This window comes from Trichomycterus rosablanca, chromosome 5, assembly GCF_030014385.1.
Source record: "Trichomycterus rosablanca isolate fTriRos1 chromosome 5, fTriRos1.hap1, whole genome shotgun sequence".
Taxonomy (NCBI): domain Eukaryota; kingdom Metazoa; phylum Chordata; class Actinopteri; order Siluriformes; family Trichomycteridae; genus Trichomycterus; species Trichomycterus rosablanca.
Window position 1 is genome coordinate 43,774,798 of NC_085992.1, and position 18,906 is coordinate 43,793,703.

Genomic DNA, 18,906 nt, shown 5'->3' on the forward strand with positions numbered 1-18,906 from the left:
CTTAAAATGTAAACCCAGATAACAACAAACTGAAATCATATTAAAAAAGAGAGATTCTTCAAACTATTTAAAACTGCAATCATGGCACTAGGTTGCATCTCAAATTGCTCCTTGAATAACACAACCAGAACACTGTGGTCTGGAAACCTGTGCAATACTCTACAGAGGTAGGTCTCACTTAGGGTGGCCAGCCCTCCGGTTTAAGGTCGGACAGTCCGGCTTTTCAGCTGACAGTCCTCCATTCACGCAACACTAGGACGGACACTTAAAAATCCTCCTTTTGGAGTAAACTGGTTTCATTTTTGATCAATATTATTTGTCATTGGCTCGGGTACATGTCAAAACAAATGCTTTGTATTTCATTGGTTTAACAGCCTCATTTGACTGCGTATAGTGCTACCACTGGCCAATCGCAGAAGGTCCGCCCTCTAATTGCTAGTCTGTGATTGGGTGGTTGAATTTCGCCCGCCCGCTCTGTTCTGTATACACCTCTAACAGAGTCAGTTAGTCAGCTCTCATGCTCAGGAATGCTGTGAAAATGCCAAAAAGTAAACTTTTGGAGGCAGCGAGGAACGGACTTAAATATCAAAAGTAGACACAACATTTAGTGAGTAAAACAGTAATTTGTTATAGAATTCTTACTTAAATTGGTCAAAAATTCTCTCTGTTATATGGGTTATGGTTTCATTCTGTGTGTTGCAGTATCATGTCCCTCTGTTCCTGGTATGATGTCCTCCTTTTGGGTGTAATGTCCTCCTTTTTGGGGTGTGATGTCCTCCTTTTTGTGGCTATGAATGTGGCCACCCTGGTCTCACTGCTCTACCAAACACTACAGACTATTATTTTTCACAAATGATTTAACACATACATATTGGAAAACCATATGGCAAGTTGGGTATTGCTGGGTATTGCGTCTTGCCTTTGCTATGAGTCAGCCAACATGGGAGAAGTATTACACAGGTTCAGACACATACACACTGGTTTTACACTGCATGCCATGTGCCGTGAGCAGCGTCTTTCATTCGCTAAGCCTTCAGCACTGTGAAACAGCAGTAGAGATTGATTATTACTGGACATGAGTTCCACATCTGCTAAAGATGAACTACTGCAAGCCAGACAATATCTCATTCAATCAGATTACACATCTACAGAAACATGACATAAATAAAAGGAACATGAGGGGTTTAACAGAAGGGTGAAAATGAAGATTTATTAGTTATAACTGTATTTATCGAAGTAATTGCCAAAAAAAACAGCTCTGGAACAACGTAACAAAGTTTTCCACTTATGGTGTCTGAACACCCTCCCTCCCAACAATTACATGTATGGCTTTTAACCAATTTTCCTCCCAATGCAATGACTTTCAGTTTCATAATGCAATTCCTCTGCCACATGCACAACACCTGTGCTAACCAATGAGGGCCCCAGACCAGCACACCTCCCTCAAACACACGGTAAACCAACAACTCTTGTACAGAGCCCTATCATGTTTGACTAATCACACTGTGGCCTTCGTACTCCTCCACCACTTGTGCTAGAATCTAAACCAGAAATCTAAACCAGTAAGTCCTACTAACAGTAATAATGTTAACACTGCCCCATCTAAAACCATAGCTTTTAACTATCAGTTAGCAGTTATAAGCAAGTCCCTTACTCAGCATTCTGCTCATAATTCATTGTCAACTCAGAAACAGTCAGTAATCCATGTCTGACTTATCACACTGTGGTCTTTGTATTCCTCTATCACTTGTGCTGGCACCTTAACCAGACACCTTAAACTGTGTCTGCTACCAGAGATTTCAGTATTAAGACTGATGTGCTACCAAAGCACCCTCACACATAATTCCACACTTTTGTTTCAATTTATAAATACATACTTTTTGTTTTGATTAATAATTATAAAGTCAACTGATTTTATGGTAATTAATTTAAAGTGTATATATGCACTGGAATACTGTATAACAAATGCAAACAAAATATATAAATGTATAAAAAATGCAACTACAATTCAAAAGAATGTAATCCAACTAAACAAGCAGTAATTTTACTGAGTTTTGTCAACATATGATAATTCATAAAAAATAAATCCAAAAAGGACAAGGCAGTTAAAAACACTCTTTTTGGAACTTTCATGATGGTTCACAGCAAAAAACTCTAAGTAAATAGTCTGGAAAATAAAAAACAACATTTCTTAATGCATGATTGTAGGGAATTGAATTTTACCATCTATGGTCCAAATCAATATTAGGCTTAATCTCACTGATCTATGATTTCTTTGATGGCACTGCAGGTTTCTGTCCATGTACATAAATATATAAACTGGTTATGGTCTAGCTCTAGGGCCGCCGCAATTGGTCAATCTAATCGATGCATCGTTTTTAAAACTATGTTTATAAATGATCCCTTTTAATTTCTACAATTTTTCTACTCATATAACCGTTCATATGATTTCCCTCAGCACTACTTGTTGCGTACTACACAGCAGCACTAGCGCGATGTTGCACGTCTATATTGTTTCATTAAGCTTCTTAATCGCAAGATCTTGGAATACCATATTTCTTAGCGAGTTCAGTTTAGGGCACATTCATGTGAGAAGCTACACGTGTCGCGCATTTTTGCTGCGTCGGGTTCACGATTTTTGCAGTTGCCGCAGAATTCAAAGCGCACAAAGCTTCTCATGTAAATGTGCTGTAACGCTTACCACTTTGTTTACAAGTTTTGAGTGAATGTGTAGGTTAGAATCTGGGCTCATACTGTACATTGGACTTAATGAGACGTGCCTCCCTCTAACTATTTTATTTCTGCTATAAGTTTAAGCACTTTGCTTTGTGTACAGAATGCCATAAACACATGCTGCACTTTGTTTAATATGGAGCACTTGAGAATTTGATAATATGGACACATTTAGTTTTGTGCCATATTATTATGCCATACAGTTTGTTGTTAAAATAAAAGAAGCTTAAATGAGATTCTGAATAACATTTTTTGGAGGAAAATTAATCGTTTAGATTAATCGACTAATCGATAAAATAGTCTATAGATTAATCGATAGAAAAATAGTCATTAGTGGCAGCCCTATCTAGCTTATCTGAAATGGACTAATGCAAAGTAATCTGACAAATCCACATTTTACATTGTTTTTTTCTCATGGTCAAAGAGAAAAAGAGCCAAGTATTGAAGCCAGTGTCTGCCATGGTGTGTTAGTGCCAACGACATGAGTAAATTGAATAGCTGTGAATATCTTAATGAAAAGAAGAAGGATGCACATACATGATCATTCCCCTAAATGCTGTTACTAAACTAAACTAAAAAATAGCATTTTATTTATGTTAGATGAGTGAAATAAACAATTATGATGTCATGATTTCAGTGTTTAAAATAATTTACATATACAGTCAATCCTCTGACACCTCTGAACAAACTTCACTCCAACCCAGTGTGGTGTGAGACCTATTTTGGAAACCAGTGATGTAGCGTGTGTTTTATGAATCACTGTAAGTAGTGCTGAAATGTAGAGGTTAAAAAATTTTGGGATATGGTCAGGCACAGATCCATCACAGTGTATATAATCCCGCTGTTAGCCTCAGAAGAGAAACCTCTTTTCCTCGAGCACTCCCAAATTACACTGACAGCCCTACAAGGATTGTATCACTACATTCCTCGATCACACTGAGCACAGAGCTATTTCAGCAGTGTGTTTTTCAATTCCAAAAAAAGATGAGAGTAAAGAAAAGGAAAAGGAAAGTCACTGGCACCATTTTTAGGCCTTCCCCTGCTGCAGCACATTAGGCTTAGCCTGAGGAATGCGAGTCACTTCCAGGCTCACTTTAATAGTTTCCGTAATATGACAAATGAAGCAGGATGGAAGAGCTCACTCGGAGATGACAGAGGTTCTGGCCAGCCAGTCAGGCTGTGATAACCTGGCCAAGTCAAACTCTTTCTCACTAAAGCACTCAGCTCCTGTGACCTAACCTCAAAAAAAACATCCTTCCTTCCAGCTGCACCTGCAGGAGGGGTGTATGGGTGTGTGTGCATGCGGATATGCATACAGAGCGCATGTGTTTCAGTCTGAGCATGCTTGTCTAGAAGTGTCTGTGCATGCCATTGCCATGGGGCAAGTCATTATTTTACACAAGAAATATATTCAGTAAGAATATAATGACCTTCAGACAGACAAGCAAGCTACCAAAAGTTTAGGTGTTTTTTTTACTTGCCAGAATGGAACCTCCTTAAACTCATCATGTGATTTTTACTTTTTATGCATAAAATCTTTCTTTCTAATTACACAGATAATAAATAGAAGTATTTTATTAGTCCAGTGTTAAAAAAGAACCGCATGATTTGCAAATTTTTTTTAAAGATTTTAGAAAAATGTGCAACTTTTTTAAAATGAGGCACTTTATTTTCCTCTCAATCTAGTCATATTTAATTACCAGATCGCATTTCACTTCTACTGCTGCAGACCTCCACTCCACTGACCAAGGAGGGTTATGACTAGGAGGGTTGTGACTAGGGCTGGGCGATATAATGTAAACTTAAAGTACAGTGGCAAACCGCTGCCCGTATTTTAGCTTATTTGGTTTACAAGTTATCTTAAAAACACAAAATACTGTAGTTCTGATACATTCTGACAGAATTACAGTGTTTATATTCTGCTGAATTCGGAAGCTCTGATTGGTTTATTCAGCTGTTTTTCAAGGCTTGAACCACGAATGAATCTCTTTCACAAATGAATTGATTCATTTGTGTGAGCAAAACGAATTAATCTTTACCATAGATAAGAGCACAGCTACCTGATTCGATTCCAATGAATAATTAATTTGAAAAGAGTCGTTTCAGACAGGGATTCAGTTTGCATGTGTGTGCGTGCACGCGCCCACCCGCTCATGCGCTAGAAAAAGCGTTATGCGCAGCACTTGTGCTCTGTTTTAAATTTTCTCAAAGGGTAACCTGTGTATCCTAGACATACTCGATATATCGAATATGGCTATTTTTAACATTGTGTAAAAAGTAATATGACACGTGTGCAGCAGGTGACCAGCAGAGGTTGTAGCTGAAGCAATCCCACTGGCCCTGCCTCCCCCAGACAAGCCAGTTAATGTCCGTATTGACGGTTGATAGCAGAGCTAAGACCAGTACTGGTGGCCTTAATGAGACTTGAAACTGTCTGACATTGACATGGGCTAGAAAAAGCTATCACTATAAATGGTAGTCTTAATATAACTGTTTTTACCTTTAGGAGGAAAGTAGGACTTGCTTTCTGCTTTATGAGGCCAGTCCACCACCAGGTGCCCATAGCGACGGAAACTGTTGGTTATTTCATCTACAGAGGGAGGAAATCAGAACAGGATTTTAGGACAAAACCCATGACCTCAGACATCATAAAATAAAAGCATGTGACATCATCGGCTTGAGCAGGAATAGAGGAGTGTGTGTGTTAGTCGAGGACAGAGGAGTGTGTTAGAGGTTCAGAGCAGAATACTGGACGTCCTGACCCACATTTAACACACTCCAGAAAGCACAGACAGCCACCACGATGAATTGAAACTTTGGCTATTCCTGCATGTAGGCTTGTTCAGGTTTTTAGGAAAATAAATTAAATAAAACACAAATATTTATTTTAGATTATTTGATTTAAGGATATCAGAAAGGCTACTGTGGCTCAAATTGCAGATTTTAATTTAATTGTAGTATTTAATTTTAATACCGGTGATGAGGTGAATGTACCACAACACACAGTTCATCAAACCTCTCTGTCCATTGTCTTGTGTTCCCACATACAGCCATCCTGCCTATGGAGAGCTGTGCTAAGCTTCATATGACTCCACCCACTTGAGCAGGTGCCCAGACCAGTGTTGAAGATCAAATATCAAAGTGGCAGTGGAAAGAGACCCTGTCAGACCTTCCCTCTCTCAAAAGTCAGGTTGTGGCTGTACTGAGATTCAAACTCACGAGTTTAAACACTCTGCAGAGATGCGCTAGTGTGTTAAATGTATCTGCCCACTTTTTCAGCTATAACTGTCAGGCCATTGTATACGTGAGACACCATGGGATTCTTTTCCTCTAACTTGTCAGTTATTTCATAAAAGGAAAGCTTTAATATACACTAAATCTTACATATCACTCCCTAACAATAGTGGTTTGTGTGTTGGTTACCTTCATCAATGTCTGGAGGCAGTCCACCAACAAAGACCTTCCTGGAGTAGCGTTCCATCCTCTCACCGTTCTGACAGCGAGTGGGGGAATTTAGCCCTGGAGTGAGAGACTGATCCCCATGAGCATCATCCAAGAAACCATCCTCGAAAGGAAACAGTGATGAGCGACCTACAGAGAGAGCAGGGGTGAGAAGGGAAAACAAAGAAGTGAGGTTGAAATAGTTTATTTTTCTAATTTAAATGTAATTTACTGAATTAATTAATTTATAACAGACAAACAGAAAATATTACTCAAATCTTTCCCAAAAGCATCAATGTAGTAAACAAAATGTACACTCCCACAACAGTTAATGAGGAGCAGAGTGCTGAATTATAATGGGTGTAATGTTTTAATTGAGGAGTTTATGATTTCAGGCTCAAAGCAAGAGTTTTCAGTTAAAAGCAGAGTGAAACAGGGTCAGTCCACTGGGATTCAGCAACAAAATAACATAGTGAGTGAGGAAACTGGGTTATGGCAGGAAATATTAAATTATACTGCAATGCTGCAAAATAGCAAGCTGTTTCACATATGTGTTCACACACACACACACACACACACACACACACATTTGCACAAACACACGAAACAACACAATACAGATGAACCACATCATAGGCAGATGGACTGGGTTGGGGGAGTGGTGGAATGGTTGTGAGTGACAAAGGTTTACAAATGATATAATAGAAGTTATTATAATTGGTAATGGTAGTAGGAACTGTACAGTGGCATAGCCCTAGGGGGAGTGCTGCACAGAAACTAGCTACAGGGGACCTGGGTTAGACTTGAGAGTTTGAAAACCATGAGAATTTTTTTTAATTCTCCTGTTTTCTCCCACATTCAGAGTAATTTTCACCAGAACTGTAAGACAATTGATAATGATAGGCTTGTAATGAATAAAATGTGTTTGTTTGTTTACTAGGATTTCAATCGTCATGTTTTACACTTTTTTGGTTACATTCATGACAGGAACTGAAGATTCATCAGTTCACACAAGGTTATATCAAACACAGCCATGGACAATTTTGTATCTCTAATTCACCTCACTTGCACATCTTTGGACTGTGGGAGGAAACCGGAGCACCAGGAGTAAACCCACACAGACACGGGGAGAACATGCAAACTCCACACAGAAAGGACTCAGACCGCCCCACCTGGGGATCGAACCCAGGACCTTCTTGCTGTGAGGCAACAGTGCTGCCCACTTAGCCACCGTGCCGCCCAAAAAGATTTGTAATAAATAAATATGATATGGAGTGGATCTATATAATAACAATGTAGTTCAAAAAATAATCAAGAAAGCAGTGTGATGTAGAATAAGCAGGAAACATTACCACATTAAAAAAAACATAAAACAAATAAATTTATATAATCATGACTGGAGGGATTATGGACTCTTAATTCAATTCAATGCAAAGGTTATTTATTGGTATGACAAACATTCTCATTGCCAAACAGATTTAAAAAATGAATTAAAAAGATACAGTATTATTTGTTAATATTGATGATAACAACAGTCAAAAAGACAAAATGTCAAAAAGTTAAAATAAAAAAAATAACTGACTCTCTTTTTCTCTCCAGCTCCATAGTATTACATTCACCCTTTCAAGGTCTTTCCACATTATTTGTAAATTGTTCATTTTATTAAAGCTGTAGTCATTTTTTGCTGGAATTTTAGCCCATGAATTTGGAAAATAATGTCAAGTACAGACGCATGCTTACAAGACCATAGTAAAAAGTCAACTAAACCTAAATATGCTTACGTTCTAGCAATGAGTCTTTTCATACATGTCAGCAATCCAAATTACAATAAATCATGTCCACTAGCATTAGAATAATAGCCAAAGAAGTCAATGTGCTTTCATGTTTAACATAAATAGCCAAATTTTGAAATATGACCAAATAAAATTATTAGTTTTTTCATGCCTTACATGAGCGATTAACTTTTTCCAAAAATAATTAAATACCTGTGTTAATTAAAAGCTATACTACAAGTCAAAAAGTGGTTCCAATAAATGTGTAAGACCCTCGAATTTTTGTAGAGCATTTATCATTTTTAAAATGTCTAATAATGAAAAGGTTATAATATTTTTGTGCAATCAGACTAAATTTACATTTGCAGCATTTAGCATACACTTTCATCCAAAGCAACAAAAAATTTTGACCAAGTGACCATTATGGAGCAATTAAGAGCAATTTAGGGGCCTTGCTCAGGGGCCCAACAGTAGCAATTTGGCTGTGGTGGGGCTTGAACCAAAAACCTTCAAATTACAAGTCCAGTACCTTAAATTACTGAGTTACCATTGCTCAGTGAGTACTCAAAAACATATGTAGTGTAATTAAAAAGGAATTAATTAATCGTGTGTGTATTCATCTAAAATCAATCAACTTAAGCAAAAAAAAGCCAAGTAAAAATCCCAACAACACCGCTCAGGTGGCGCAGCGGTAAAGACACGCGCTGCAACCAGGGCTGGATCTCGAAAGTGCGTCGTTTCGAATCCAGCTCTGCCTTCACCGGTCGAGGCTGGGCGGCTATATGAACAACGATTGGCCTGTTGTTCAGGTGGGGGGGACGGGATTTGAGACCGGACGGGATACTCTCTCAGGACTGGGGCGGTTGCGCACTCTGCTGGCTGGTTGGTGGCGCCTGCATGGAGATGGGAGGGGGTGCGGCGGAGTGTGTGATCCTCCGTGCACGGTGCTCTGCCGCGCTGCACTCGTCAAGTGTGGGTGATAAGACGGTCGATTGGCTGTGCACGTGTCGGAGGAGGCGTGGAACGGCCTCGTCAGCCCCAGTCAGGAGCAGGGACTGGCATTAGTGAGAGGATGATTGACGGGATGAAATGGGATGCGCTAAAATTAAAAAAAATTATAATAAATAAATAAATAAATAAAGTAAAATAAAAAAAATCCCAACAACACTGTTGCACCTGATACACTCACACTAAAACAACACATTACCATGTTATTACCATGCTAGTCTCTTTAGTGCTGAGAATGGACAACCACCTGGTCAGTAGGGGGGTCTTATGGGGTCTTTTTAAGTGATAAATCAGGTACAGAGGGGTGACAAAGTGTACAGAGCAACAGAAGGGCTACAATTAGTAATTGTATACCCACAATGTTCATCTGTATGGTAGGTGGAGCTTATAAAATAATAAAAAAATTTATGTACCAGATAGGTGAACCTAATAAAGTGCATGGTAAGTGTAGTTTACACAAGGCCTATAGAAACCTGCATATACAAAAAATAATTATAACATTTTGGCGCAATAAACCTTGTTTATTAAACAGCTGGTAACATTATTAGTGACTTGTGGGTGGGACGTACTGTCCAGTATATTTTGATGATAAGCATGCACATGGCTATTATAATTTACTGTCTATGTTACAGATGTGGCTTGAACAATCAGACCTGATCTGCCTTTTTTGTTGTTGTTGTGGCGTGTTGGTAAGGCTATTAACACACATCACGAAGCACTGTGTTAAACATGAAGTACACAATGACTCAGGCGCACTAAGATGATTGGCCCGGCAATTTTCTTTTCTCAGAAAGAAAACAAAAAGGCCTGTGTTAGATGTTAGAAAATAGACGGGTAAAGCACATTTCGCCCACCTGCTTAATTATACGCATTGATGAAAATATAAACTATAATCCAGTGAAGGGCCTGAATTAATACATCATCATCCAACCACAGCACTGATTAGGCAGACATTTAGTCATCTCCACCCCCAATCACAAGCCCTCAAAAAAAAGCTCAAGTGAACAAGCTTCTTTATTTCTACCAGCACAAATACAGAGAGAAGCAGCGGGTTACCTCGTCTGCGACCATAGCTCCGGTCTGTTCGGGTGCACAGTGGGAGAGAAAGAGGAAAACAAAACAGGGGATGGGGAGAAGAAAGGTACACATCAGAGAGGGAAATGTTGAGAAAGTAACAGACAGACAGACAGACAGACAGACGGGTATTGAGGGCTAATGTTAAAAAAAAAAAATCACCAAGGCCAAACACATGAACTGTATATATATATATATATATATATACATATAGAGGTGGAACCGGCCCAATCAGATCAAAACATGGGAACAGTTTCATATAAACAAGTGTCAGTGTCTAATCTAGAGACCATTTCAATGCAAAAAAGCCAGTTTCAGCCTCCAAATGTTGCTGGTCTGGATCCATTTAAAGACTGGGAGTGGTGGTGTTCGTAACAACAACAACCAATTTGAGTCATTATCATTACTGGCTTAACAGCTGATGTAAAAAATACATTGCAGGCATAATTTCATGGTCTATTGAAAGAAACAACATGGTTACTGGTAACTAAACTGCAGCTACATTGCTTAAGTCATTGCTTACCAAATATTTAGGGAAGCTATACATTCAGAATGCACAGCTCAAAGCCATTTAAATCCCTTTTCCCAGTGTCTAATTTGTGTCTTTGAATTTGCTCAGTGCATGAAGTACTGCATTAAGTAACAAAACGACTGGGACCTGGAATATGAAACTGTGTTTTTTTTTCCCTTTTTTAGCATTGACCGTCAATCCAATATCAAAAATCCAGTTTTATTAACAAAGGTTACAGTTCCAGTAGAACTTTATACATACACTATATGAAGTACAGAAACTTTTAGTAAATAAATACAGTGGTACCTTGTAACTCAACGTCCCCTAAACTCAAAATCTTTTAAACTCAACAACCTTCGTCGAGAAATTTGTACGTGTGCGACTGCTGCTTTGCTCAGCGCTCGGCTTGAGCAGTGTGGTACAACATCATGCGAACATGAGATGAATCTGCATTCATGTGGAATAACCGTCAAATTCACTGTGAAAGCTCCACAAGTATTTGAGTTCAGCTGTGTTTTTCTCCTGTTTCACTTTTAAACTTGTGTTACACTCAGGGTTCTGAGAAATCGTAAGAATCAGCTTTTCCGAGAGAGTCTGAAATGCTTATCGTAAAAAAAAAAAATGTATTAAAAGAACAACACTGAAAGACTAAACCTCTTTTAATTATTACTGCTTATTTGTTCTCTCTACTAATTAAGAAGCATAAAGAAACAATAAAAAAAGTAAAGGTAAAGTGCAGGTTTTATTGTATTTTTGATTGATTTTGTTTTTTACTTTTTTAATTGTATTTCAGTGTTTTTATATTATATTTGTGTTATTTTTAGTGTATTTTAAATGCCAAAAACAACCCCATTATTTTACATTAGCCTAAAATATATGCAGTTCCACGGGACCATGGAACGCATTAACAGGCTTCCCATACATCCTTATGGAAAAAAATACTCTAAAACTCAAATGGCTTTCAAACTCAACGCCACTCCCAGAACCAATTGATGTTGAGTTTTAAGGTACCAGTGTAATGAAACTTTTTTTGTGGGTTGGTCACCAATACAGTAGCTTATTTACTCACTTTAGCACCAAAGTTAAGTTTCAGCAGCCAAAAAAAATCCAACGTCTGTACCAAATGTACTTTTAAGATTAAAGGTTCAAACACAGAAATGTTAATCCAGTAATTGACTGCATGTTGTAATGAAGACAGAGTTGATTTTAATGTTATCACTTTAACTGGAACCCAGAGTTCTGCCGACTCATATCTGAATTGCTTTCTGTTTTTTAATGAGCAGCGAAAAAACACCTTTGTGGTGTTTATACATGCTGAGAGATTTAATCATGCATGTTATATACACTGATCAGGCATAACATTATGACCACCTTCCTAATATTGTGTTGGTCCCCCTTTTGCTGCCAAAACAGCCCTGACCCGTAGACCCCTGAAGGTGTGCTGTAGTATCTGGCACCAAGATGTTAGCTGCAGATCCTTTAACTCCTGTAAGTTGTGAGGTGGGGCCTCCATGGATCGGCACATCCCACAGATGCTCGATTGGATTGGGATCTGGGAGGCCAAGAATTTGAAGGCCAAGTCAACACCTCAAACTCATTCCTAAACCATTTTTGCTTTGTGGCAGGGGCATTATCCTACCGTTTCTATGAAAGGGTGTACATGGTCTGCAACAATGCTTAGGTACTGTAAGTGGTACATGTCAAAGTAACACCCACATGGTTGGCAGGATCCAAGGTTTCCCAGCAGGACATTGCCCAAAGCATCACACTGCCCCCATAGTGAATCCTGGTGCAATGTGTTCCCCCCGTAAGCGACGCACACACAAACCCGGCCATCCACGTGATGTAAAAGACAGCGTGATTCATCAGACCAGGCCTCCTTCTTCCATTGCTCCGTGGTCCAGTTCCGATGCTCACGTGCCCATTGTTGGCACTTTCGGTGTTGGACAGGGGTCAGCATGGGCAGCCTGACTGCAGCTATGCAGCCCCATACACAACTAACTGTGATGCTCTGTGTATTCTGACACCTTTCTATCAGAACCAGCATTAACTTCTTCAGCAGCTTGAGCTACAGTAGCTCGTCTGTTTGATCGGACTACACGGGCCAGCCCTCGCTCCCCACATGCATCAATGAGCCTTGGCCCCCCCATGACCCTGTCGCGGGTTTACCACTATTCCTTCCTTGGACCACTTTTGATAGATACTGACCACTGCAGACCGGGAACACCCCACAAGAGCTGCAGTCTTGGAGATGCTCTGACCCAGTCGTCTAGCCATTACAATTTGGTCCTTGTCAAACTCACTCAAATCGCCCATTTTTCCTGCTTCTAACACATCAACTTTGAGGATAAAATGTTCACTTGCTGCCTAATATAGCCCACCTACTAACAGGTGCCGTGATGAAGAGATCAGTGTTATTCACTTCACCTGTAAGTGGTCATAATGTTATGCCTGGTCGTTGTATGTTCTTAAAGACAGAAGTGCAGGTTGTAAAACTCCCTGATCAGATTACGTAATGTTTTGGCTTTAATACCAGTGGAAACAATCCCGTTCTTGTAAGAACTTGCTGGTTTCCTGAATGACTGCTGGTTCTGGGAGCTTTTCAGTGATAGGGAGTAAAATTAAGAGCACTGATTTAGTAACTAACTGTTATGCTGTATATAAATTCTTGTATACTGTGTGGGTTGGTGTTTTCTCCACTCCAACAAACTCAGGTTGCCTGAAGATGGGCTGAATAATTAATTAATGAGCTGGAGAGATGTGTTAATACGAGCTTATCCGTCATTTCCAGTGGACTCCTTGACAGCCAAAGTTTTGCTTAAGTGAGCTAAATGTCACCGTGCTACAGCCGCAAGCAAAGATTATTTATTTTTAGCACATTTTAACATTTATGGTCAATGCCCTACAATGCAAAACAAAGACTATCTGCTGCATGGGGTAAAAGTGTGATATGTTGCTACGATAAAGCTAATGGCTCCATAATAAAAGATAAATGACTGGTGCACCTTCACTTGGTGCGCAGATCTGCCAGGGAGCATAAAAATAAGGTAATTTATGATTTACTTTATTTCTATGTAACAGCCAAACAAATAAATCTGGAAAGTTATAGGTCACGTATAGTCACATAGGGCACAGTTTTAAAGCTTAATCTGTCCATTTTTTTTTAATATTTTAAGACTGCAATAATGCAGACCATTAAACTGCTGCAGTCCACAGAGAGGAGGAGTCTAGCCAGTCATCCACCAAAGATCCTTCTCTTTTAATTGTGTTCTCTTTTTCAATTGTGCTGTCAAACATTTCATGTGCTTACTGAGGTCTATAGGTCATTTGCTCACTCCTAGGAAGATTGGCAACTGTCTTGAAGGTGCTTAACTTGTAAACAACCTCTTTAACTGCAGAACTGTTAATTTTAAATAATAGGATAATTTTCCCAATTTTCCTCCCAATCTGGTCGTATCCAATTCCCTGATTGCTTTACGTTTCTTCTCTACTGATGTTGATCTCCGCTCTGACTGAGGAGAGCTATGACTAACACACACACCCTCCGACACGTGTGCAGTAGCCGACTGCATCTTTTCACCTGCATGAGAAGAGTTCATATGCAGATAATTTTTGTGTACAGAGTGACACACCCTGACCCTTATTAATCTTCGACTTAGTGCAGGCGCCGTCAATCAGCCAGCAGAGTTCTCTTTTTTTATGCATTTTCTCCCCATTTTCCTCCTGATTTAGCACACTCAATTTTGTCTTCCGCTGGTGAGAGATACCAGATTGCATCCAAGGAGAGCACGACGCTGTACACGCCTCTTCCGACACGTGTACAGCCCTCCTCTTCTCGCCCCTCCATCTGCACAGGCATCTCTTCCGCCAATCAGGGTCCTTACACAGCGTATGAAGACCCACCCACCCACACATAGTCCAGCCCCCACCCTGCAGATACGGTGGCCAATTAGTATCTGCTGCAGGCACTGCCGATTATGCCCGCCAGATGGCACCCAGCCGACCGGTGGCAACACCGAATTTCGAATATCCCGCTGCGCCACCTGGGCATGCAGAGTTCTCTTTTAATTGGGCTGCCAAACATTTAATGTGCTAACTCAGGTCTATAGGTTATTTGCTGGAATGTTCACTCCTATGAAGACTGGCAACTGTCTTAAAGGCGTTTAACTTGTAAACAACCTCTTTCACTGCACAGTGTATTTGAAATAATAGGAAAAACAGACCCATGCAGCACAATTTTTTAATATTTAAAAAATTAATTAAGCTTACCTTAACATTATCTAATTACATTTTTAAAAGCACCGATTTTTACTATTGTTTTTTTCTGTTGCTGTTCTGTTATAGAATCTGACTTTAATTCCTGCACAATTAAAAGATCTTTAGATTAATTGGAAAATGTAAGAAATAAACTTGGCTCACAAAGACTGCTGAAACACAGCAGACGTAAATTTGCATTCACTCTTGGAAAATGTGCAAATTCAGTTTAAAAAAAAAATGCTGGTTAAGCCGTTGTGCTCCGAGTTGAGCCGACACCTTTGTGCTGGCCCCTCCTAACTCTAACAGAAAAGCCAAAGGTCAGTTGGCATCTGAGCAGATTAGACAACATGCTCATTCGCTGATATATATGACACGATCAAATACACACAATATCAATCATGCTGATATTTTCAAATATCGGTGGAAATTAAACTAATTTGTGTATTTGGATTAAATTTCATTAGTATGTTTATTTGTGTTTCATTTGCATCGTTAGTGCATTACTCAAAACTCCAGATCCCTTAAGGGAAGCTGGATACAGACAGCATGATCTACAATAAATCCCAGATCCAATAATGCTGTAAGCATGCTGTGTTTATCATGTTTTTTAGCTGATGAGTATGTTTAAAGATTCAGTCAATGATTGCACACGTTAGCTGATAATAGCTATTTTAAACCTTAAAATGCAGTCTTTTTTTTAAGTTTCCACCCAAGAGCTACCGTCAAAACACAAGCAAATGGCTGAAAAATGTTCAAATGCGAAGACTGCGTTTACATGGACGTTCTTGGCATTGGTGGTGGTGTCGTCGGTGTATATATATATATATATGTATATATATGTGTATATGTATATATATATACAGTGTATCACAAAAGTGAGTACACCCCTCACATTTCTGCAAATATTTTATTATATCTTTTCATGGGACAACACTATAGAAATAAAACTTGGATATAACTTAGAGTAGTCAGTGTACAACTTGTATAGCAGTGTAGATTTACTGTCTTCTGAAAATAACTCAACACACAGCCATTAATGTCTAAATGGCTGGCAACATAAGTGAGTACACCCCACAGTGAACATGTCCAAATTGTGCCCAAAGTGTCAATATTTTGTGTGACCACCATTATTATCCAGCACTGCCTTAACCCTCCTGGGCATGGAATTCACCAGAGCTGCACAGGTTGCTACTGGAATCCTCTTCCACTCCTCCATGATGACATCACGGAGCTGGTGGATGTTAGACACCTTGAACTCCTCCACCTTCCACTTGAGGATGCGCCACAGGTGCTCAATTGGGTTTAGTCCATCACCTTTACCTTCAGCTTCCTCAGCAAGGCAGTTGTCATCTTGGAGGTTGTGTTTGGGGTCGTTATCCTGTTGGAAAACTGCCATGAGGCCCAGTTTTCGAAGGAAGGGGATCATGCTCTGTTTCAGAATGTCACAGTACATGTTGGAATTCATGTTTCCCTCAATGAACTGCAGCTCCCCAGTGCCAGCAACACTCATGCAGCCCAAGACCATGATGCTACCACCACCATGCTTGACTGTAGGCAAGATACAGTTGTCTTGGTACTTCTCACCAGGGCGCCGCCACACATGCTGGACACCATCTGAGCCAAACAAGTTTATCTTGGTCTCGTCAGACCACAGGGCATTCCAGTAATCCATGTTCTTGGACTGCTTGTCTTCAGCAAACTGTTTGCGGGCTTTCTTGTGCGTCAGCTTCCTTCTGGGATGACGACCATGCAGACCGAGTTGATGCAGTGTGCGGCGTATGGTCTGAGCACTGACAGGCTGACCTCCCACGTCTTCAACCTCTGCAGAAATGCTGGCAGCACTCATGTGTCTATTTTTTAAAGCCAACCTCTGGATATGACGCCGAACACGTGGACTCAACTTCTTTGGTCGACCCTGGCGAAGCCTGTTCCGAGTGGAACCTGTCCTGGAAAACCGCTGTATGACCTTGGCCACCATGCTGTAGCTCAGTTTCAGGGTGTTAGCAATCTTCTCATAGCCCAGGCCATCTTTGTGGAGAGCAACAATTCTATTTCTCACATCCTCAGAGAGTTCTTTGCCATGAGGTGCCATGTTGAATATCCAGTGGCCAGTATGAGAGAATTGTACCCAAAACACCAAATTTAACAGCCCTGCTCCCCATTTACACCTGGGACCTTGACACATGACACCAGGGAGGGACAACGACACATTTGGGCACAATTTGGACATGTTCACTGTGGGGTGTACTCACTTATGTTGCCAGCTATTTAGACATTAATGGCTGTGTGTTGAGTTATTTTCAGAAGACAGTAAATCTACACTGCTATACAAGCTGTACACTGACTAAGTTATATAAGTTATATCCAAGTTTCATGTCTATAGTGTTGTCCCATGAAAAGATATAATGAAATATTTGCAGAAATGTGAGGGGTGTACTCACTTTTGTGATACACTGTATGTGTGCTGTGATGCTAGTTACTTGTAGTATATTTGTTGAAATAGGCATACAGGAGCCGCATAAAGACCTGAGAGAGTTTGATGAGAGCCAAACTGTTATTTTCAGTTAAATGAGCAGCTTTGGTGAGCACAGACAGGTCTGAGAAGAGACAAGCCATGAACCAGGACATGATAGGTTAATGGTTAGGGTATGGGACTATTATTCAGAAAGTTGCTGGTTCAAGGCCTGTCACTGGCAATTGCCACTTTTTGGCCCTTGAGCAAAGCCCTTAACACTGTACCACTGGATTAAGGAGTTTGCTAAATGCTGTATTTGTATATGTAAATTAACCACCAACTGGTTGTTGGGTGGCCAAGACTCATTAATGCCAGAAGACATGACGGCAATGTGGTTTAAATCGCAGATGATTTTAATACTGGTGATGAAGTGAACGTGTCTAAACACAGTGCATCAAACCCTTCTGTGAATGGGGCTTTGTAGTAGACAGTCAAGGTGACCATGCTAACTCTGGTCAACTGTCCACCTTTGAAAGTATCTACAATGCATTTTTTTCCAGAAAATTAACAGAATGAATGTATACAGAGACATTGTGCAACTTGTTTGTCAGGATTTCTATTGAATCAGTATTGAGCTTGCTTTCGGTGCGTTATCAAAAATAGATAGTGGTCAATTCCCTCACAGCCACTGAACCCTGGATACAGTAATGAGCTCCAGCAGTAGCACAGTTTGGGTCACATGATTCTGTAAGTCCTTGGCAGGATGGACACCAGGCCTGAATACAGCTCATGCTGAGTCTGGTAGAAGAAATCATCCAATGAGCTAAACAGTTCCTCTTTATAAACATAGCCCCCCTGAGATAGGCCAATATTACCCAATTGTGTGCCATTCTCACTGCTGGAAGACAATGTTCACTGTGGGCTGGTACATAGCATGTTTGGGCCTTTTCATCAAAGGTGTCTCTTTGTGTGTCTAGCTGCTAAAATCAGACACAAGATGCCTGATGAGAAGAGGTCAGGGAGTCTAAAGCGCCTAGCAACGAGACGAAGACCAGAGAGCGAGAGGATCGAGTGTGTTGTGAAACCATATTAGCAAACCCTCATAGAGAGTTGAGAATGTGGTCCAAAGTTTAAGTGTTTCATGGGGCGGAATTTGATTTAAAGCTGTTGGTAAAGGTTAAGATAACCTGCTGATAATAGTGTTTGTTTGTTTGTTTATTAGGATTTTAACGTCATGTTTTACACTTTGGTTACATTCATGACAGGAACGGTAGTTACTCATTACACAAGGTTCATCAGTTCACACAAGGTTATGTCAAACACAGTCATGGACAATATAGTATCTCCAATTCACCTCACTTGCACGTCTTTGGACTGTGGGAGAAAAACTGGAGCACCGGAAGTAAACCCACGCAGACACGGGGAGAACACGCACACAGAAAGGACCCGGACCTTCTTGCTGTGAGGCGACAGTGCTACCCACTTAGCCACCGTGCCGCACGCGGATAATAGTGTCACAATTTAAGATGACACAAGATGAGGAAGGGAAATCAGTGGAATACGAAGCTCTGGGTCTGTTCTTGGCACGGGTTTAATAACAGTGAGAATGCAAGTCACAGTGTAACTAGAGGAAAGCTTAGACAGAGGTCCTGGAG

At 40.2% G+C, this 18,906-nt stretch overlaps 1 protein-coding gene across 5 annotated transcripts in view; it reads right to left on the reverse strand.

Moving 5' to 3' along the window:
* The window catches only part of cpeb3 (cytoplasmic polyadenylation element binding protein 3), an 85,194-nt gene that overhangs the window by 14,500 nt on the left and 51,788 nt on the right, over window positions 1–18,906 (reverse strand). For 3 of the 5 annotated variants that reach the window (XM_062996197.1, XM_062996194.1, XM_062996196.1), the window contains exons 5-7: window positions 10,011–10,034; window positions 6,157–6,324; window positions 5,234–5,323 (exon numbers count right to left, since the gene is read on the reverse strand). In XM_062996197.1, the coding sequence (XP_062852267.1) occupies window positions 5,234–5,323; window positions 6,157–6,324; window positions 10,011–10,034 (282 nt within the window). The remainder of the gene's footprint in view (window positions 1–5,233; window positions 5,324–6,156; window positions 6,325–10,010; window positions 10,035–18,906) is intronic. The other 2 variants (XM_062996198.1, XM_062996195.1) reach the window with 1 other exon arrangement.